Genomic DNA, 15313 nt, shown 5'->3' on the forward strand with positions numbered 1-15313 from the left:
ACTTACGCATGCAGTACCACAGTTCCTCTCTTGGTACTCTGTCATAGGCTTTCTCTAGATCCACAAAGACACAATGTATCTCCTTCTGACCTTCTCTGTACTTTTCCACGAGCATCCTCAAGGCAAATAATGCATCTGTGGTACTCTTTCTAGGCATGAAACCATACTGTTGCTCGCAGATACTTACTTCTGTCCTGAGTCTAGCCTCCACTACTCTTTCCCATAACTTCATTGTGTGGCTCATCAACTTTATTCCTCTATAGTTCCCACAGCTCTGAACATCCCCTTTGTTCTTAAAAATGGGAACTAGAACACTTTTCCTCCATTCTTCAGGCATCTTTTCGCCCGCTAGTATTCTGTTGAATAAGTTGGTCAAAAACTCCACAGCCATCTCTCCAAATTGCTTCCATACCTCTACCGGTATGTCATCAGGACCAACTGCCTTTCCATTTTTCATCCTTTGTAGTGCCTTTCTGACTTCCCCCTTAGTAATCATTTCCACTTCCTGGTCCTTCACTCTTGCCTCTTCAACTCTTCCTTCTCTCTCATTTTCTTCATTCATCAACTTCTCAAAGTATTCTTTCCATCTATTTAGTACACTACCGGCACCAGTCAACACATTTCCATCTCTATCCTTAATCACCCTTACCTGCTGCACATCCTTCCCATCTCTATCCCTCTGTCTGGCCAACCTGTAGAGATCCTTTTCTCCTTCTTTCGTGTCCAACCTGGTGTACATGTCTTCATATGCCTCTTGTTTAGCCTTTGCCACCTCTACCTTTGCCCTACGTCGCATCTCGATGTACTCCTTTCGCCTCTCCTCAGTCCTCTCAGTATCCCACTTCTTCTTCGCTAATCTCTTTCCTTGTATGACTCCCTGTATTTTGGGGTTCCACCACCAAGTCTCCTTCTCCCCTTTCCTACCAGATGACACACCAAGTACTCTCCTGCCTGTCTCTCTGATCACCTTGGCTGTCGTCGTCCAGTCTTCCGGGAGCTTCGGTTGTCCATCGAGAGCCTGTCTCACCTCTTTCCGGAAGGCCGCACGACATTCTTCCTTTCTCAGCTTCCACCACATGGTTCTCTGCTCTACCTTTGTCTTCTTAATCTTCCTACCCACCACCAGAATCATCCTACATACTACCATCCTATGCTGTCGAGCTACACTCTCCCCTACCACTACTTTACAGTCAGTAACCTCCTTCAGATTACATCGTCTGCACAAAATATAATCTACCTGCGTGGTTCTACCTCCGCTCTTGTAGGTCACTATATGTTCCTCCCTCTTCTGGAAATAAGTGTTCACTACAGCCATCTCCATCCTTTTTGCAAAGTCCACCACCATCTGCCCTTCAAAGTTCCTTTCCTGGATGCCGTACTTACCCATCACTTCTTCATTGCCCCTGTTTCCTTTACCAATATGTCCATTACAATCTGCACCAATCACAACTCTCTCGCTGTCTGGGATGCTCAGAACTACTTCATCTAGTTCCTTCCAGAATTTCTCTTTCAACTCTAGGTCACATCCTACCTGTGGTGCATAGCCGCTAACCACATTATACATAACACCCTCAATTTCAAATTTTAGTCTCATCACTCGATCTGATACTCTTTTTACCTCCAAGACATTCTTAGCCAGCTCTTCCTTTAAAATAACCCCTACTCCATTTCTCTTCCCATCTACTCCGTGGTAGAATAATTTAAACCCTGCTCCCAAACTTCTAGCCTTACTACCTTTCCACCTGCTCTCTTGGATGCACAGAATATCAACCTTTCTCCTAATCATCATGTCAACCAACTCCTGTGCTTTTCCTGTCATAGTCCCAACATTCAAAGTCCCTACACTCAGTTGTAGGCTCTGTGCATTCCTCTTTTTCTTCTGACGCTGGATCCGGTTTCCTCCTCTTCTTTGTCTTCGACCCACAGTAGCTGAATTTCCACCGACGCCCTGTAGGTTAGCAGTGCCGGGGGCTGGCGTTGTTAACCCGGGCCACGACCGATCCGGTATGGGATTCTTTAGATGAACGCTCATGTTTGTTTGGCACAGTTTTTACGCCGGATGCCCTTCCTGACGCAACCCTCTGCATTTATCCGGGCTTGGGACCGGCCTACAGATTGCACTGGTTTGTGCCCCCATAGGGCTGCATTTAGCGAATTACAACAATGAAGCCGTGAAATCAAATTGGTGTATTGAGAGGTACTGTATACAAATAATCACAGAATAAGAGGCAGTTTACCAAATTTAGGTTATTTGAATCATGGTAAATTTGAAATAAGTGCAGTGTGAAAAGGTCTTTAATTGGCCAAAACCTTGTGGGGAATAGTATGGTTGGTATTCATGTGGAAGAACAACTCGGGGAAGAACTGGAACAGAGATAGTTGAACATCTTGTCGAAAGTCTTCCCAGAAAAGTGAAAGCTGCCATAGCTGACTATTTTTACCCATTTTGAAATCCACTTTCTGTTTTTTTAACTTTCTGTCTCAGCTTCAGAGGTCCTGGGAGATCAAGTCAATGTGCGATTGGCTGAGAGGAAGGAGAGGCGGACCGACTATGTCATGAGACAATGGGCCAACAGGAACGGTTGCGTTGGTGAGCTGTTGGACCTGCTGGAGCATCAGCAGCTTCTCCATCCGAGGGACGTGATCCTTAGCTGTGCGTCTTCTGCCCTCTGTCCTCTGAACCAGTCACATGATCACTGCTAAATGTCATTTTGTCCACATAGGCGCAGTGTCTTTGAAGGCTTCTCCTCTTGCTCCTCCTCCTGTTATACTTTCTCACTTTGATCCTCCCACCAAGTCAGTGGCTCCGCACGCAATGACAACCCACGCGATCCACAGTACAGGTAGTACAAGATACAACCATTTTAATTTTCTTGAACTAACCACACTGTACTAATCACCGGTCTCCACGACAGTTATAGACATTTGAATTAAGAAAAAGAAAAAAATCAAACAAATGTCCCCCAAACATGGCATCAATGAACACAATCGAGCATTATAGAGAGAATACAGAATATCAGGTTTCATTAGTACTGCAATGGGGACATTTTTACTGTTGCAAAGTAGACCGTAGCAGCATACACGAATCAAAAATCAACAAGTGATTTATTTATTTAGGCAATCAGTCAACGATAACTCAGAATGAGAGCAGCAGTGGATGTGGGAACTGTACATGAATCATACATATCAATTGTTCTGTGTGGACTAAGGTCCCACCTCTCCTGCAAATACCTCGAAAAAAATCAAACAAAAATTATGAGCTAAAAATGTTTAGAACTGTGCATAATACAGTAATTCCTTTCTACTTTGTGGATCACCTATCGCGGATTCAGTGCATCACGGATTTCCCCTCCCTCCCAAAAAAGATGGATCGCTACGTTCTAATGCTCCATCCCCGGTGTGACGACATGGACCAATGAAGAAAAATAAATAAATATAATATATATAAAAAAATCTATAGGGTATTATGTGGCATCCTCAGCAAGACAACATGGACCAATAAAGCAAAAAAAAAAAAAGAAAGAAAAGATAGATAAATAGAATACAATTCCATAAAAAAATGCTAGCATACATTAAGGACAGTACTGTGGCGTGAAGCCGCATTGATAGGGTATAATGTGGCATCCTCAGCAAGATGATAAGGACAGCAAGCAAAAAAGAAAAAAAAATGCCATTTACCCCTTCTTAGCAGTTTTTCACTTTTCGTGGGTGGGTCTGATACCAATTACCCGCGAAAACGAGGGATTACTAAATAAACAATCAACTACAGATGCCACACGATGGCACAAAAGATCTGTTTCTGTTAGGGCTTTGGCCCAATTAAAGACCTTTTCACACTGCACTTATTGCTAATTGATCATGATTCAAATAACCTAAATTTGGTAAACTGCCTCTTATTCTTTGATTTGTATACAGTATTTCTCAATACACCAATTTGATTGGAATTTTCAGTATTCGCCGCTAATGAGCATTTTATGATGAACGGCTTCAATGTTGTAATTCGCTGATCTGATGATGTAATTGATCGTGTTTGCAAAAGACATTTACTCCAAATTTACTGCACGCCATCATCTACAGCAGTGCTTCTCATTTATTTTTTGTTACAACCCCCCTCTCTCCGCTGCGACTTTAAATATCATTTGTCTATAAAATTGTTATAAGTGCAGCTCTGCATAACATTGTATCCTTATTAATATTAAATAAAACAAAAAATAAATTAGAAATATAGTTCAACTTACAACAAAGAATAACTTCAGTTACATTGTTTTTTAGTCTGTAACAGAAAACATTTTAAGGTCATCAATATGCCTGGAAAAAAAAAATCGTTTAAACTGTAAGCATTTTGGACCGACGTATTGTACCATTTGATCATGTAAAATAAAATCAATAAATAATAACATCCAATTCAGGTCAGCAATATTAACTAAGGAGCACAATATATAAAACACAAAATTACAAAACAAAAATGAATAATTCTGCTGTGCTATGGGTTTTTTTTTTTTTTTGTCACTAAGCAATTTGGTATGCTACCTTGTATGATACAAACAATGCATGCTGGCGGACTGAAGGAACTTTAACAAAGCGGGATGATTGGTGGTAATATTCCACACATTTTGGCTGAAAAAAAATCCAGCAGTTCATCAGCATGACTCTGGTGTCATGACTTTAAGTGCCACAATAATTTATTTGGCTTCATGTTGTCCGCTGGCATTTTTTCTTGTTTCCTAGTCTCACACTGTAGTCACAGTGAAGTCAAGTGCTACATACGCTTCTTCATATTTCCTCGTCTTAGCTTTCAGGTGACTTTCTTTTGTCTCATTGTCTTTGTTTCTCTTCGCCTTTCTTTTGATCCCCGTTAAAAATTGTTTTTCACGTTGTCTCTTATGGGTTTGTTTTACTGCACATCGCCTGTTCGGTGCAATAAAAAAACACCTACATGATAGAACTGATGATGATAATACTCCCTGCGTACGCTGACAATGAGAGGGCCACTGCCTACTACTGTAGTGGCTATGCAATTACACTTTATTCTTTATTGAAACCAATTTTAATAGCTCTCTCAGAGACAACCCAATGAAATACAAAATGCAGTTTTTAAATGACAATTCAATTTGTTAAGGCACAAAAAATACAAACCTTTCTGACCCTCTGTTAAATCACAGTCACTGACTAACCACAAATTTGAAGTGAGTTCAGTTTCACAAGCCACACCCAAACCTGATGACAACCACACTTGTTGACTCAAGAAAGCACGCAAATAGAAATTTTCCAAGAACATAAAGTGGGCTACAATATCTCAAGAACCAATGCATTATGCCACGATATAAAGAAATTCAAGAAGAAATTGGGAAAAAAAAGTAATTGAATCCATCAGTCTGGAAAAGGTTACAAAGCCATTCCCAAGGCCAAACCACTGTCAGAGCCATTATCCACAAATGGAGAAAACAGGGAACATTAGCAAACCCTCCCAGGAGTGGACGACCAACTAAAATTACTCCAAGAGTGCGACAACGATCCAGTAGGCCACAAAAGAATCTCGAATAACATCTAAAGACCTGCAGGCATCGGTGACGTCAGTTAAGATCAGTGTTCATGACTGCCATGAGAAAGACACTGGCCAAAAATGGTATCCATGGTAGAGTTCCCAGGTGAAAACCCCTGCTGTCAGCAATGAATACTTTCTACAAAAAAAAAAAAAAAAAAAAAAAAACATTTTGATTGTCCTCAAGACTTTTGGAGAAACGCTGTGTGGACTGACGATATTGAACCTTTCGGAAGGTTTGCGGCCTGTTACATTTGGCGTAAAAATGGCACAGCCTTTTATAAAACAAACATTATACCACCAGTGAAGCATGGTGTGATGGTCTGGGGCTGCTTTTCTGCCTGCGGACCAAAACAACCTGCTTTGGATCAATTAATTATGATGTGTGCCAATCCTGAAGAATGTCTGGCCATCAGTCCGTGCCCTCAAACTCAAGTGCTCTTGTATAACGCCGGTTGAGGCAGATCGAAAACATAACAGCAAGAACACTACTGAATCGTTTAAAAAAAAAAAAAGTTTTGATGTGGTTAAATCAAAGTCCGGATTTAAATCCATTTGAGATGCTGTGGTGTGACCTGAAACGGCCAGTTTATGCGAGAAAACCTTCCAGTATGGCAGACGAGAAACAATTCTCCAAAGTAAAGTAGGACATAATTCCTCCAGACTGATGTGAAGGAATAATCACCAATCATCACGCTTGATTTGAGTTATTGCTATCAAGTGTGGTACAACATATTAGGTTCAGGGGGCAATTACATTTTCACAGAGAGTCACAAAGGTTTTTATTTTTTTTGTGACTTAATAAATTGACTTGTCTTTTAGAAACTGCATTTTGTATTTCCTTGGGTTGTCTCTGAGTGGTATTAAAACTGGTTTGATGATTTGAAACCAATGTGTGCGATAGATATGCAAAAAACTAAATAAATCAGGAAGGGCGCAAATACTTTTCCACGGCACTATATACAGTAAATTAATAAGTCATTTAAATGGAAATTTCCCCATGTTGTGATTGATTATTGTTTTTTAAAAATTGCTGATAGATGATCAACCTCAAAAATTGAAATTGATTGTGTAAAGCCTACATGTCATAAGAGTACATCTGTACAGAATGTAAACAAAATGACACAACTTATCTGTGAAGCGGGGTTTTCTGGAATGACGGCAACCAAAACAAAACAAAGGAATAAACAGGACATAAGCAACACACTTCGGCTGACATTATCTCCCATTACCTGCAGATGGGACCATCTCGTTGTAGAGAAACAACCTCATGTGTTAGCGTTATGGTGAGTTAAAATTTTCACGCACTCAAGTTTCATTTTCGTGGCGTATCTGTGTCCTATTTTGGCATTTTTAAACGTTATTACAGTGATCAGTCAGAGAGCATTAGGGCTGTAGTCGCCAACGAAGTGAAGTGAGGCAGAGGGGACAGGAGATGAGATGGTTCAAACTGACAAAGTTTTATCTGTCGAAAAATAACATTCATGAAGTGTTCAATAATTTTTAAAAAAATTGCATTGTTGTGTTGGTATATTTAGATAAAAGAGAAAGAAATGTGGAATTGCTGGTTCTTGTTCTTTATTTTTCCACATGTATTTTTAATTTTTAGTGCATTATTACATTATTATTCATGATCATGTTTAATATATTCCCTTTTCAATCCAAACGATATTTAATACAAACAATCTACATAACCCCCCGATCTGCAGTAAAAAATTGTAAACCATTGACCGGTCCGCAGTGATGACAAGGTTGGGGACCACTGCTTTACATGACTTAAAATCACCCCCAACCTCTTGTCCACAGACAGACATACAAGTGATAATAGATTGTAATGACAAAAAAGACGCACTCACACACATACCAGTAAAAACGCCATACCTTAAATGACCCAAGATACCTGATGCTGGGCACACAGCAACAAGGTAAGGAAACACCACCTCAAGGAGCCCTTTGCAATAAGGTACTACCGTTGGTCCACCAGCATGGAGCTTGCAGTGTAGCTGCACAGAAAGTTCCCACACACACAGCAAACACCATGAGACGAAACCACGACTATGGCCAACTGCAAGTCACAGCGCAGAGAGCTCCCACTGGGTAAACACTACCAGTAGTAAAATATTGCAAAACAGTACAATCAATGTAAGAGAAAATTAAAGAAATTATCTGGAAAAAAATAGGGAGGACTTACACTATAGAGCTCGTGCACGTGACGTCACCATTTTCACTGCACCATATTGCCGGTCAAAAAGAGCTGCTCGACTGCGTAGGGGACATTGAACCGGAGCAGAATATTCACAATGCCTGTGACTTGTTGTGCTGTTGATTGTTACAACAGACGAGACAGATATTCAAAGAGGTCATTCTATGGAATACCAGCTGAAAAGCTAAATCTCTCCCCTTTTTTTTCTTTTGGCTTGTCCTGTTAGGGGTCGCCACAGCGTTTCATCTTTTTCCATCTTAGCCCATCTCCTGCATCTTCCTCTCTAACCCCAACTGCCCTCATGTCTTCCCTCACCACATCCATAAACTTTCTCTTTGGTCTCCCTCTCGCTCTTTTGCCTGGCAGCTCAGGTTTACGTAGGTTAACGTGTGGCCGCAACACTCTTCTGTTTACAATCCTATTCCAGCGGTTTATCTCAGTGTACGGAGGAGCCGAATCGCTGTCTTTTTTTCTCCCAATCATAGTTGATGAATGCGAGTTTGTGTAAAACCGCGGGTCATTTATTTAAATATTGGTATTTGTACTGAAAAAAATCGGAGTGGGTCCTTCACTATGAGATATATTCCTGATTGAGAACAGATCCAGCAACGAAGTATTTGTGTGCGTCCAGTAAACTTTTCCATTTAAAACTTAACGACTTACTCACCAAATAAATACATTGAAGAAAAGGAGTATTTGAACACCCTGCTATATTGCAAGTTCTCCCACTTAGTAATCATGGAGGGGTCTGAAATTTTCATCGTAGGTGCATGTCCACTGTGAGAGAGAGATAATTAAAAAGAAAAATCCACAAATCACAATAAGTTTTTTTTTTTTTTTAACGATTTGTGTGATACAGCTGCAAATGAGTATTTGAACACCTGTCTATCAGCTAGAATTCTGAACCTCAAAGACCTGTTAGTCCGCCTTTAAAAGTCCACCTCCACTCCATGTTTTATCTTGAATCAGATGCAACTGTTTGATGTCGTTAGCTGCATAAAGATACCTGTCCTATCCATACAATTAGTAAGACTCAAACTTGTAACATGGCCAAGACCAAAGAGCTGCCTAAAGACACCAGAGACAAAATTGTACAACTACACACGGCTGGAAAGGGCTATGGAGAAATTGCCAAGCAGGTTGGTGGAAAAAAAGGTCCACTGTTGGAGCAATCATTAGAAAATGGAAGAATCTTGACGGTCAATCTCAATCGGAGTGGAGGCCCATGCAAGATATCACCTCGTGGGGTCTCGCTGATCCTTAGAAAGGTGAGGAATCAGCCCATTACTACACGACAGGACATGGTCAATGACCTGAAAAGAGCTGGGACCACCCTTTCCAAGGTTACTGTTGGTAATATACTAAGATGTCATGGTTTGAAATCATGCTTGGCACAGAAGGTTCCCCTGCTTAAACCAGCATATGTCCAGACCCATCTTAAGTTTGCCAATGACCATTTGGATGATACAGAGGAGTCATGGGAGAAAGTTTTGTGGTCAGATGAGACCAAAATGGAACTTTTTTGTCATAATTCCACTAACCGTGTTCAAAGGAAGACGAATGATGAGTTCCATCCCAAGAACACCATCCCTACTGTGAAGCAGAGGGGTGGTATCATCATACTTTGGTGGGTTTTTTTTTATGCACATGGGACAGCACGACTGCACTGTAATAAGGAGAGGATGACCGCGGCCATGTATTCTGAGATTTTGGGGAACAACCTCATTCAGTCAGTCAGAGTATTGAAGATGGGTCATTGCTGGGTCTTTCAACATGACGATGACCCGAAGCATACAGCCAGCAAAACAAAGGAGTGTCTCCGTAAGAAGCATATCAAAGTTCTGGCTTGGCCTAGCCAGTCTCCAGACCTAAACCCAATAGAAAATCTTTGGAGGGAGCTGAAACTCCATGTTTCTCAGCGACAGCCCAGAAACCTGTCTGATCTCTAGATCTGAGTGGAGGAGTGGGCCGAAATCCCTCCTGCAGTGTGTGCAAACCTGGTGAATAACTACAGGAAAAGTTTGACCTCTGTAATTGCAAACAAAGGTTACTGTACCATATATTAACATTGGTTTTCTCAGGTGTTCAAATACTTATTTGCAGCTGTATCACACAAATAAATCGTTAAAAAAAATTATACATTTTGATTTCTGGATTTTTCTTTTTAGATCATCTCTCTCCAAGTGGACATGCACCTACGAAGAAAATTTCATGATTCCTAAGTGGGCAAACTTGCAATGTAGCAGGGTGTTCAAATACTTATTTTCTTCACTGTACATGTGTATATCCTGTTGTCCAAGAGAAGTGGAAGCGTGTTAACAGTCCACTTTCTTTTCGGCGAAAACATCGACTTCGGTGTTAAATATGGGTCCTCTATGCCAAGTGTCTCAAATTTTTTCACGTACCTTCGATTATTAATGGTATCGGACAAAATTCTGGGCGTCGTGCTATAAGACATTTTCGTTTCGTCTCTATGGACTTAGCATTGAACATTGCTTTGTTTGACCGGCATTATGGCCAGTCACGTTATGTATGTGCACGAGCTCTATTAGGCTCAAAAGACATAAATAGTACAACAGGAGATGTAAAAATGCTTTTAAACAATTACAGACAGAAAAATATCAAAGCTGAAATAAATATCATTCAATAAATAACAGACCTAAGAATATAAAAGAAGGAAAGAACCCATGGGGTCACATATTTAAAAGAGGATTTTGATGTCTTGGGTTTCTCTAGGGTTAGTGAAGATAAATCCATCTGTCCATTTCCATATCCTTTTCCTTACTCCGGTTGCGGGTGTGCTGGAGCTTATCCCAGCTATCTTAGGGACCAAAGACGAAGTACTCTGAACTGGCCACCAGACAATCGCAATTAAGATAAATAAAAAAAATAAATGTATAATTAAAAGCTAAATTAAAAAGGTCGGTGTTGACAATAGAATCGTGAGGGAGATGTGTGACCCACTTGTCCAGTGTGGCAATAGTATTATAGAATGACTGCCGTATTTTCTGAACTACAAGCCACCACTTTTTTCCAGCGCTGTGAACCCTGCGGCATAAGTAATGATGCAGCTAAAATAAACTTTTTTTTTTTTTTGTCAACAGCGGCTATGAGTTTAAATGTACAATAAAAACCAATATAGAAACTTTTACTTCTGTGCATGTAGAAAATGACTTTACCTTCACCGCGCGTAGAAGAAGAATCATAACTCAAGCATGCGTAGAAGACGACAAAGATACTTCAACCTTGTCGAAAAAAACTGCGCTAGTTTTTGGAGTGCTCAAAGCAAAATGCAGCACCACATGCATAAATGAAAAACATATATTTTTAATTGAATTAATTTAGGATATTTCATATAAACTGGCCACAAAGGTAATTCTTTTCTAAGGTCTGCCAGTGGATCTTAAAAGCATGGAGCGGTGTAAAATAATCAACCATTACCAGCAGATTTTGAAAAGCTGGACTCCTATGTGAGGAGAACAGCACAACTTCAGCAGTAACTCAAAATGAAAATGACATTGAGAACAACAGAGAGACTGAAATGGTGTGTGATGGAGACTTTCTGAGGCTCTTCAACTCTGATACTGAAGAAGACGACTATAGAGCTTGTGCATGTGACGTCACAATTTTCACGGCACCATATTGCCATAGTTAATGAATCCAAGTTTGTGTAAAAACAGGGGTCATTTATTTAAATATTGGTATTTGTATTGAAAAAATCCGAGTGGCTCCATCACAATGTGGGATTTATTCTTGATTGAAAACAGATCCAGCAATGATGTATTTGTATGTGTCCAGACTTTTATACACTTTCGAACTCCTCTGTGTAAATCTCGACGACTTACTCACCAGATACGTGTATATCCAGTTGTCCAAGCCAAGTGGAAGCGGGTTAACTGTCCACTTTCTTATCGTCGAAAACGTCGACTTCGGCATTAAATTGGGGTCCTCTGTGCCAAGTGTCTCTAATTTTTCCACGTACCTTTTGTTTATTATCATCTTCTAAATGTTTAACGGTATCGGACAAAACTCTGGGCGTCGTGCTATAAGACATTTTCGTTTTGTCTCAACGGTGTTAGCATTGAACAATGCTTTGTTTGACCGGCAATATGACCAGTCACGTGATTTTGGTGACGTAAGTGCATGAGCTCCATAGTAGTTTCAGTGAAAAGGAGGCAGAGGAATTATAAACAATGACTTTTGCGTTGTTTGAGCCATTATACTGCCGTGTTCGTCAATCTTTGGAAACAAGGTACATTGTTCCACTGAATGAAACACAGCAGTAAAAGGGCTCATCCAACAGAAAGGCCAGTTTTTCTAAATATAAACATTTGCAAAGTCTTTTTGTGGGTAATTTCACAATATGGCAGTAGGTACGGTGTACATCCACGGCGTATGGTCCGGCGCGGCTACTGTATGGGAAAACCTGTTACAGGAGTGCGTGTGGCTTATTAGCCAGTGCGCGCTGTAGTCTGGAAAATACAATAAATCAAACACTGTGTGCAGACTGTGACCGAAGGACCTGCAAAGTGTGTTGAATCTAAAATGGGATATGCTCTGGTTCTCAGTTGATGAAAGAACACTCCCCCGACCAGCCTCACCTCCCTCAAGTTTGCAGTCTGGTCAACCTCGAACCCTCCAGGTTATTTAATACACATCAATTATTAATTTTGATGACACATCACTCATGTCACTAATCACTCAATCCTCTAGGGCTCCCCGGTGGTGCCATATGATGTTACTGGGTACGGGGTGATGTGTTGGTCCTATGAAGAGGTTCATGCAGGAACCAAGGGGTTCTCTCCTGCCTTGCAGATCGGTGAGGGGGGCTTTGGAGTTGTGTACAGAGCATCCCTAAGGAATACTGACTGTGCAGTCAAGAGACTCAAAGAGGTTGGGAAATCACACATTATGCATGAGACAAAGTTGGGGTGTAGTTTTGCACTGATCTGGTTGGCTGGTTTACAGGAGTTATGTTTCACTGGAGTAGTTTTCCGGTTGTATCATTCCAGTATACATGAACAGTGAAGGAGTAAATGTACTTTTCTGTAAAGCACATATGTCAAACTGAGGCCCAGGGGACAAATTTGACCTGCTTTTGAAAAAGATTTACATAAAAAAGGAGAGGTAGTTGGAGATAGAGTAGAGAATCACTCATTATCAATTTAAAAACAAAACAACAAATACTACTATCTTTTATCACAAATTTGATTTCTCATATTTACAGTATGTGTACTCCAAATTCAATGTTGAAGCAAAATTTGCTTGTCATATGATAAACTATGGCGGCATGGTGGTTCAGCTGGAAAGCGTTAGCCTCACAGTTCTGAGGTCCCGGGTTCAATCCCCGACCCGCCTGTATGGAGTTTGCATGTTCTCCCTGTGCCTGCGTGGGTTTTCTCCGGGCACTCTAGTTTCCTCCCACATCCCAAAAACATGCAACATTAATTGGACACCCTAAATTGCCCCTAGGTGTGAATGTGAGTGTGGCTGTTTGTCTCGATGTGTCCTGCGATTGGCTGGCAACCAGTGCAGGATGCAACCCGCCTCCTGTCCTTTGACAGCTGGAATAGGCTCCAGCACTCCCCGCGACCCTTGTGAGGATAAGCGGCTAAGAGGATGGATGAAAAACTATAACTGCTGTACATTTTTACAGATAATGGAAAGGCAGATCGCATTGATTTTATTTTATTTTTTTTTTTCATGAAATATTGAGTATGTCCCGCAACATTGTCCCAATTTTAAGTTTTGGCCCACCATGAATATGAGTTAGCCACCCCTGCTGTAAAGCATCCTCATTGTTTTTATTCATTCATTCGTCGACTTTTCAACATACTTACCCATACATCTGTAAAAGACAATTACTCACTTCATTACAATTAGTAACCCACCATACCGTCATTTTACAGACATGAATATTTGTTTTTTCCACCATATGAATACAAACTTAAAACACTGTAGAACAAGAACACCACGGTGAACCTTTATGTAAAAAAAATTGGATCATTATTTAATGACTCATAATCAATCTTTAAATAAATGTTTTTTTTTTCTTTTCCTTTCAGCTTGTCCCTTTTCAATTTGAGCCTGTGTCATGCATCCTTCTCTCAAACATCTAATCCCCTCATGTCTTCCAACATGACAACCATCAACCTTCTCTTTGGCCTTCCTCTGCCTGGAAGCTCCATTGTCATCATCTTTTTACCAACATACTCCACTCTCTCTCCTCTTTCCAAGCCATCAAAGTCTGCTTTCTCTAACTTTGTCTCCAAAACATCGAGGCTTGTCTGTCCCTCTAAGATAATTTCCAATTTTATCCCACCTGGTCACTCAGAGAGCGAACCCCAACATCTTAATTCCCGCCACCTCTGCTTATCGTTGTCTCTTCAGTGGCTGCATTTTTTAAATAACAGATGATCATACTTGTGAAATTTTCCTGATTCAGTTTACAAAAAGAAAAAAAACACGTTGTTGTTAGTCTGATCGTAATTTTAAGTAATTATCTCGATCTTGAAAATGTCAGAAACAGGTCTTCTATTCTGAATTCCTTCCTTGTAATGTCCTTCCTTTTATGCACCACTAACAATCAGATGGAGGAAAAAAATTCCTGTTGGCAGAGGACTGTAAATCTTCTTTTCCTTTCGGCTTGTCCCGTTAGGGGTCGCCACGGCGTGTCATCTTTTTCCATCTAACCCTATCTCCTGCATCTTCCTCTCTTAACACACACTGCCCTCATGTCTTCCCTCACAACATCCATCAACCTTCTCTTTGGTCTTTCTCTCGCTCTTTTGCCTGGTAGCTCCATACTCAGCATCCTTCTGTCAATATCCTCACTCTCTCGCCTCTGGACATGTCATGTCCAAACCATCGAAGTCTTCTCTCTCAAACCTTGTCTCCAAAACATCCCACTTTGGCTGTCCCTCTAATGAGCTCATTTCTTATCCTATCTAACCTGCACATTCATAGAGAGAACCTCAACATCTTCATTTCTGCCACTTCCAGTTCTGCTTTCTGTTGTCTCATCAGCGCCACCGTCTCTTATCTGTAGATCATGGCCGGCCTCACCACTGTTTTATAAACTTTGCTCTTTATCCTAGCAGAGACTCTAATGTCATATAACAGACCAGACACCTTCCACCAGCTGCTCCAACCTGCTTGGACCCATTTTTTTCACTTCCTTACCACACTCACCATTGCTCTAGATTGTTGACCCTAAATATTTGAAGTCGTCCACCCTCGCTATCTTTTCTCCTTGTAGCCTCACTCTTCCCCCTCCACTTTTCTCATTCACTCACATATATTCTGTTTTACTTCGGCTAATCTTCATTCCTCTCCTTTCCAGTGCATGCCTCCATCTTTCTAATTGTTCCTCTGCATGCTCCCTGCTTTCACTGCACATCACAATATCATCTGCGAACGTCATGGTCCAAGGGGATATCAGTCTAACCTCATCTGTCAGCCTATCCATTACCACTGCAAACAGCAAGGGGCTCAGAGTTGATCCCTGATGCAGTCCCACCTCCACCTTAAATTCTTCTGTCACACCTATGGCACATCTCACCATTGTT

General features: G+C 40.9%; 1 protein-coding gene and 1 long non-coding RNA gene across 3 annotated transcripts in view; one reads left to right on the forward strand and one right to left on the reverse strand.

Moving 5' to 3' along the window:
• Positions 1-15313, forward strand: part of irak1 (interleukin-1 receptor-associated kinase 1) — a 62757-nt gene that overhangs the window by 10455 nt on the left and 36989 nt on the right. The window contains exons 2-5 of one of the 2 annotated variants that reach the window (XM_061805977.1): positions 2486-2653; positions 2724-2843; positions 4729-4799; positions 6781-6828. In XM_061805977.1, the coding sequence (XP_061661961.1) occupies positions 2486-2653; positions 2724-2843; positions 4729-4799; positions 6781-6828 (407 nt within the window). Of the gene's footprint in view, positions 1-2485; positions 2654-2723; positions 2844-4728; positions 4800-6780; positions 6829-12313; positions 12388-12458; positions 12639-15313 lie in introns of both variants that reach the window. The other variant, XM_061805967.1, reaches the window with a different exon arrangement.
• The window catches only part of LOC133493069 (uncharacterized), a 29351-nt gene that overhangs the window by 8537 nt on the left and 5501 nt on the right, over positions 1-15313 (reverse strand). Inside the window, exon 2 of the long non-coding RNA XR_009792838.1 lies at positions 7424-7545. This is a non-coding gene — a long non-coding RNA (uncharacterized LOC133493069). The remainder of the gene's footprint in view (positions 1-7423; positions 7546-15313) is intronic.

Source organism: Syngnathoides biaculeatus, chromosome 2 (assembly GCF_019802595.1).
Source record: "Syngnathoides biaculeatus isolate LvHL_M chromosome 2, ASM1980259v1, whole genome shotgun sequence".
Classification (NCBI taxonomy): Eukaryota; Metazoa; Chordata; class Actinopteri; order Syngnathiformes; family Syngnathidae; genus Syngnathoides; species Syngnathoides biaculeatus.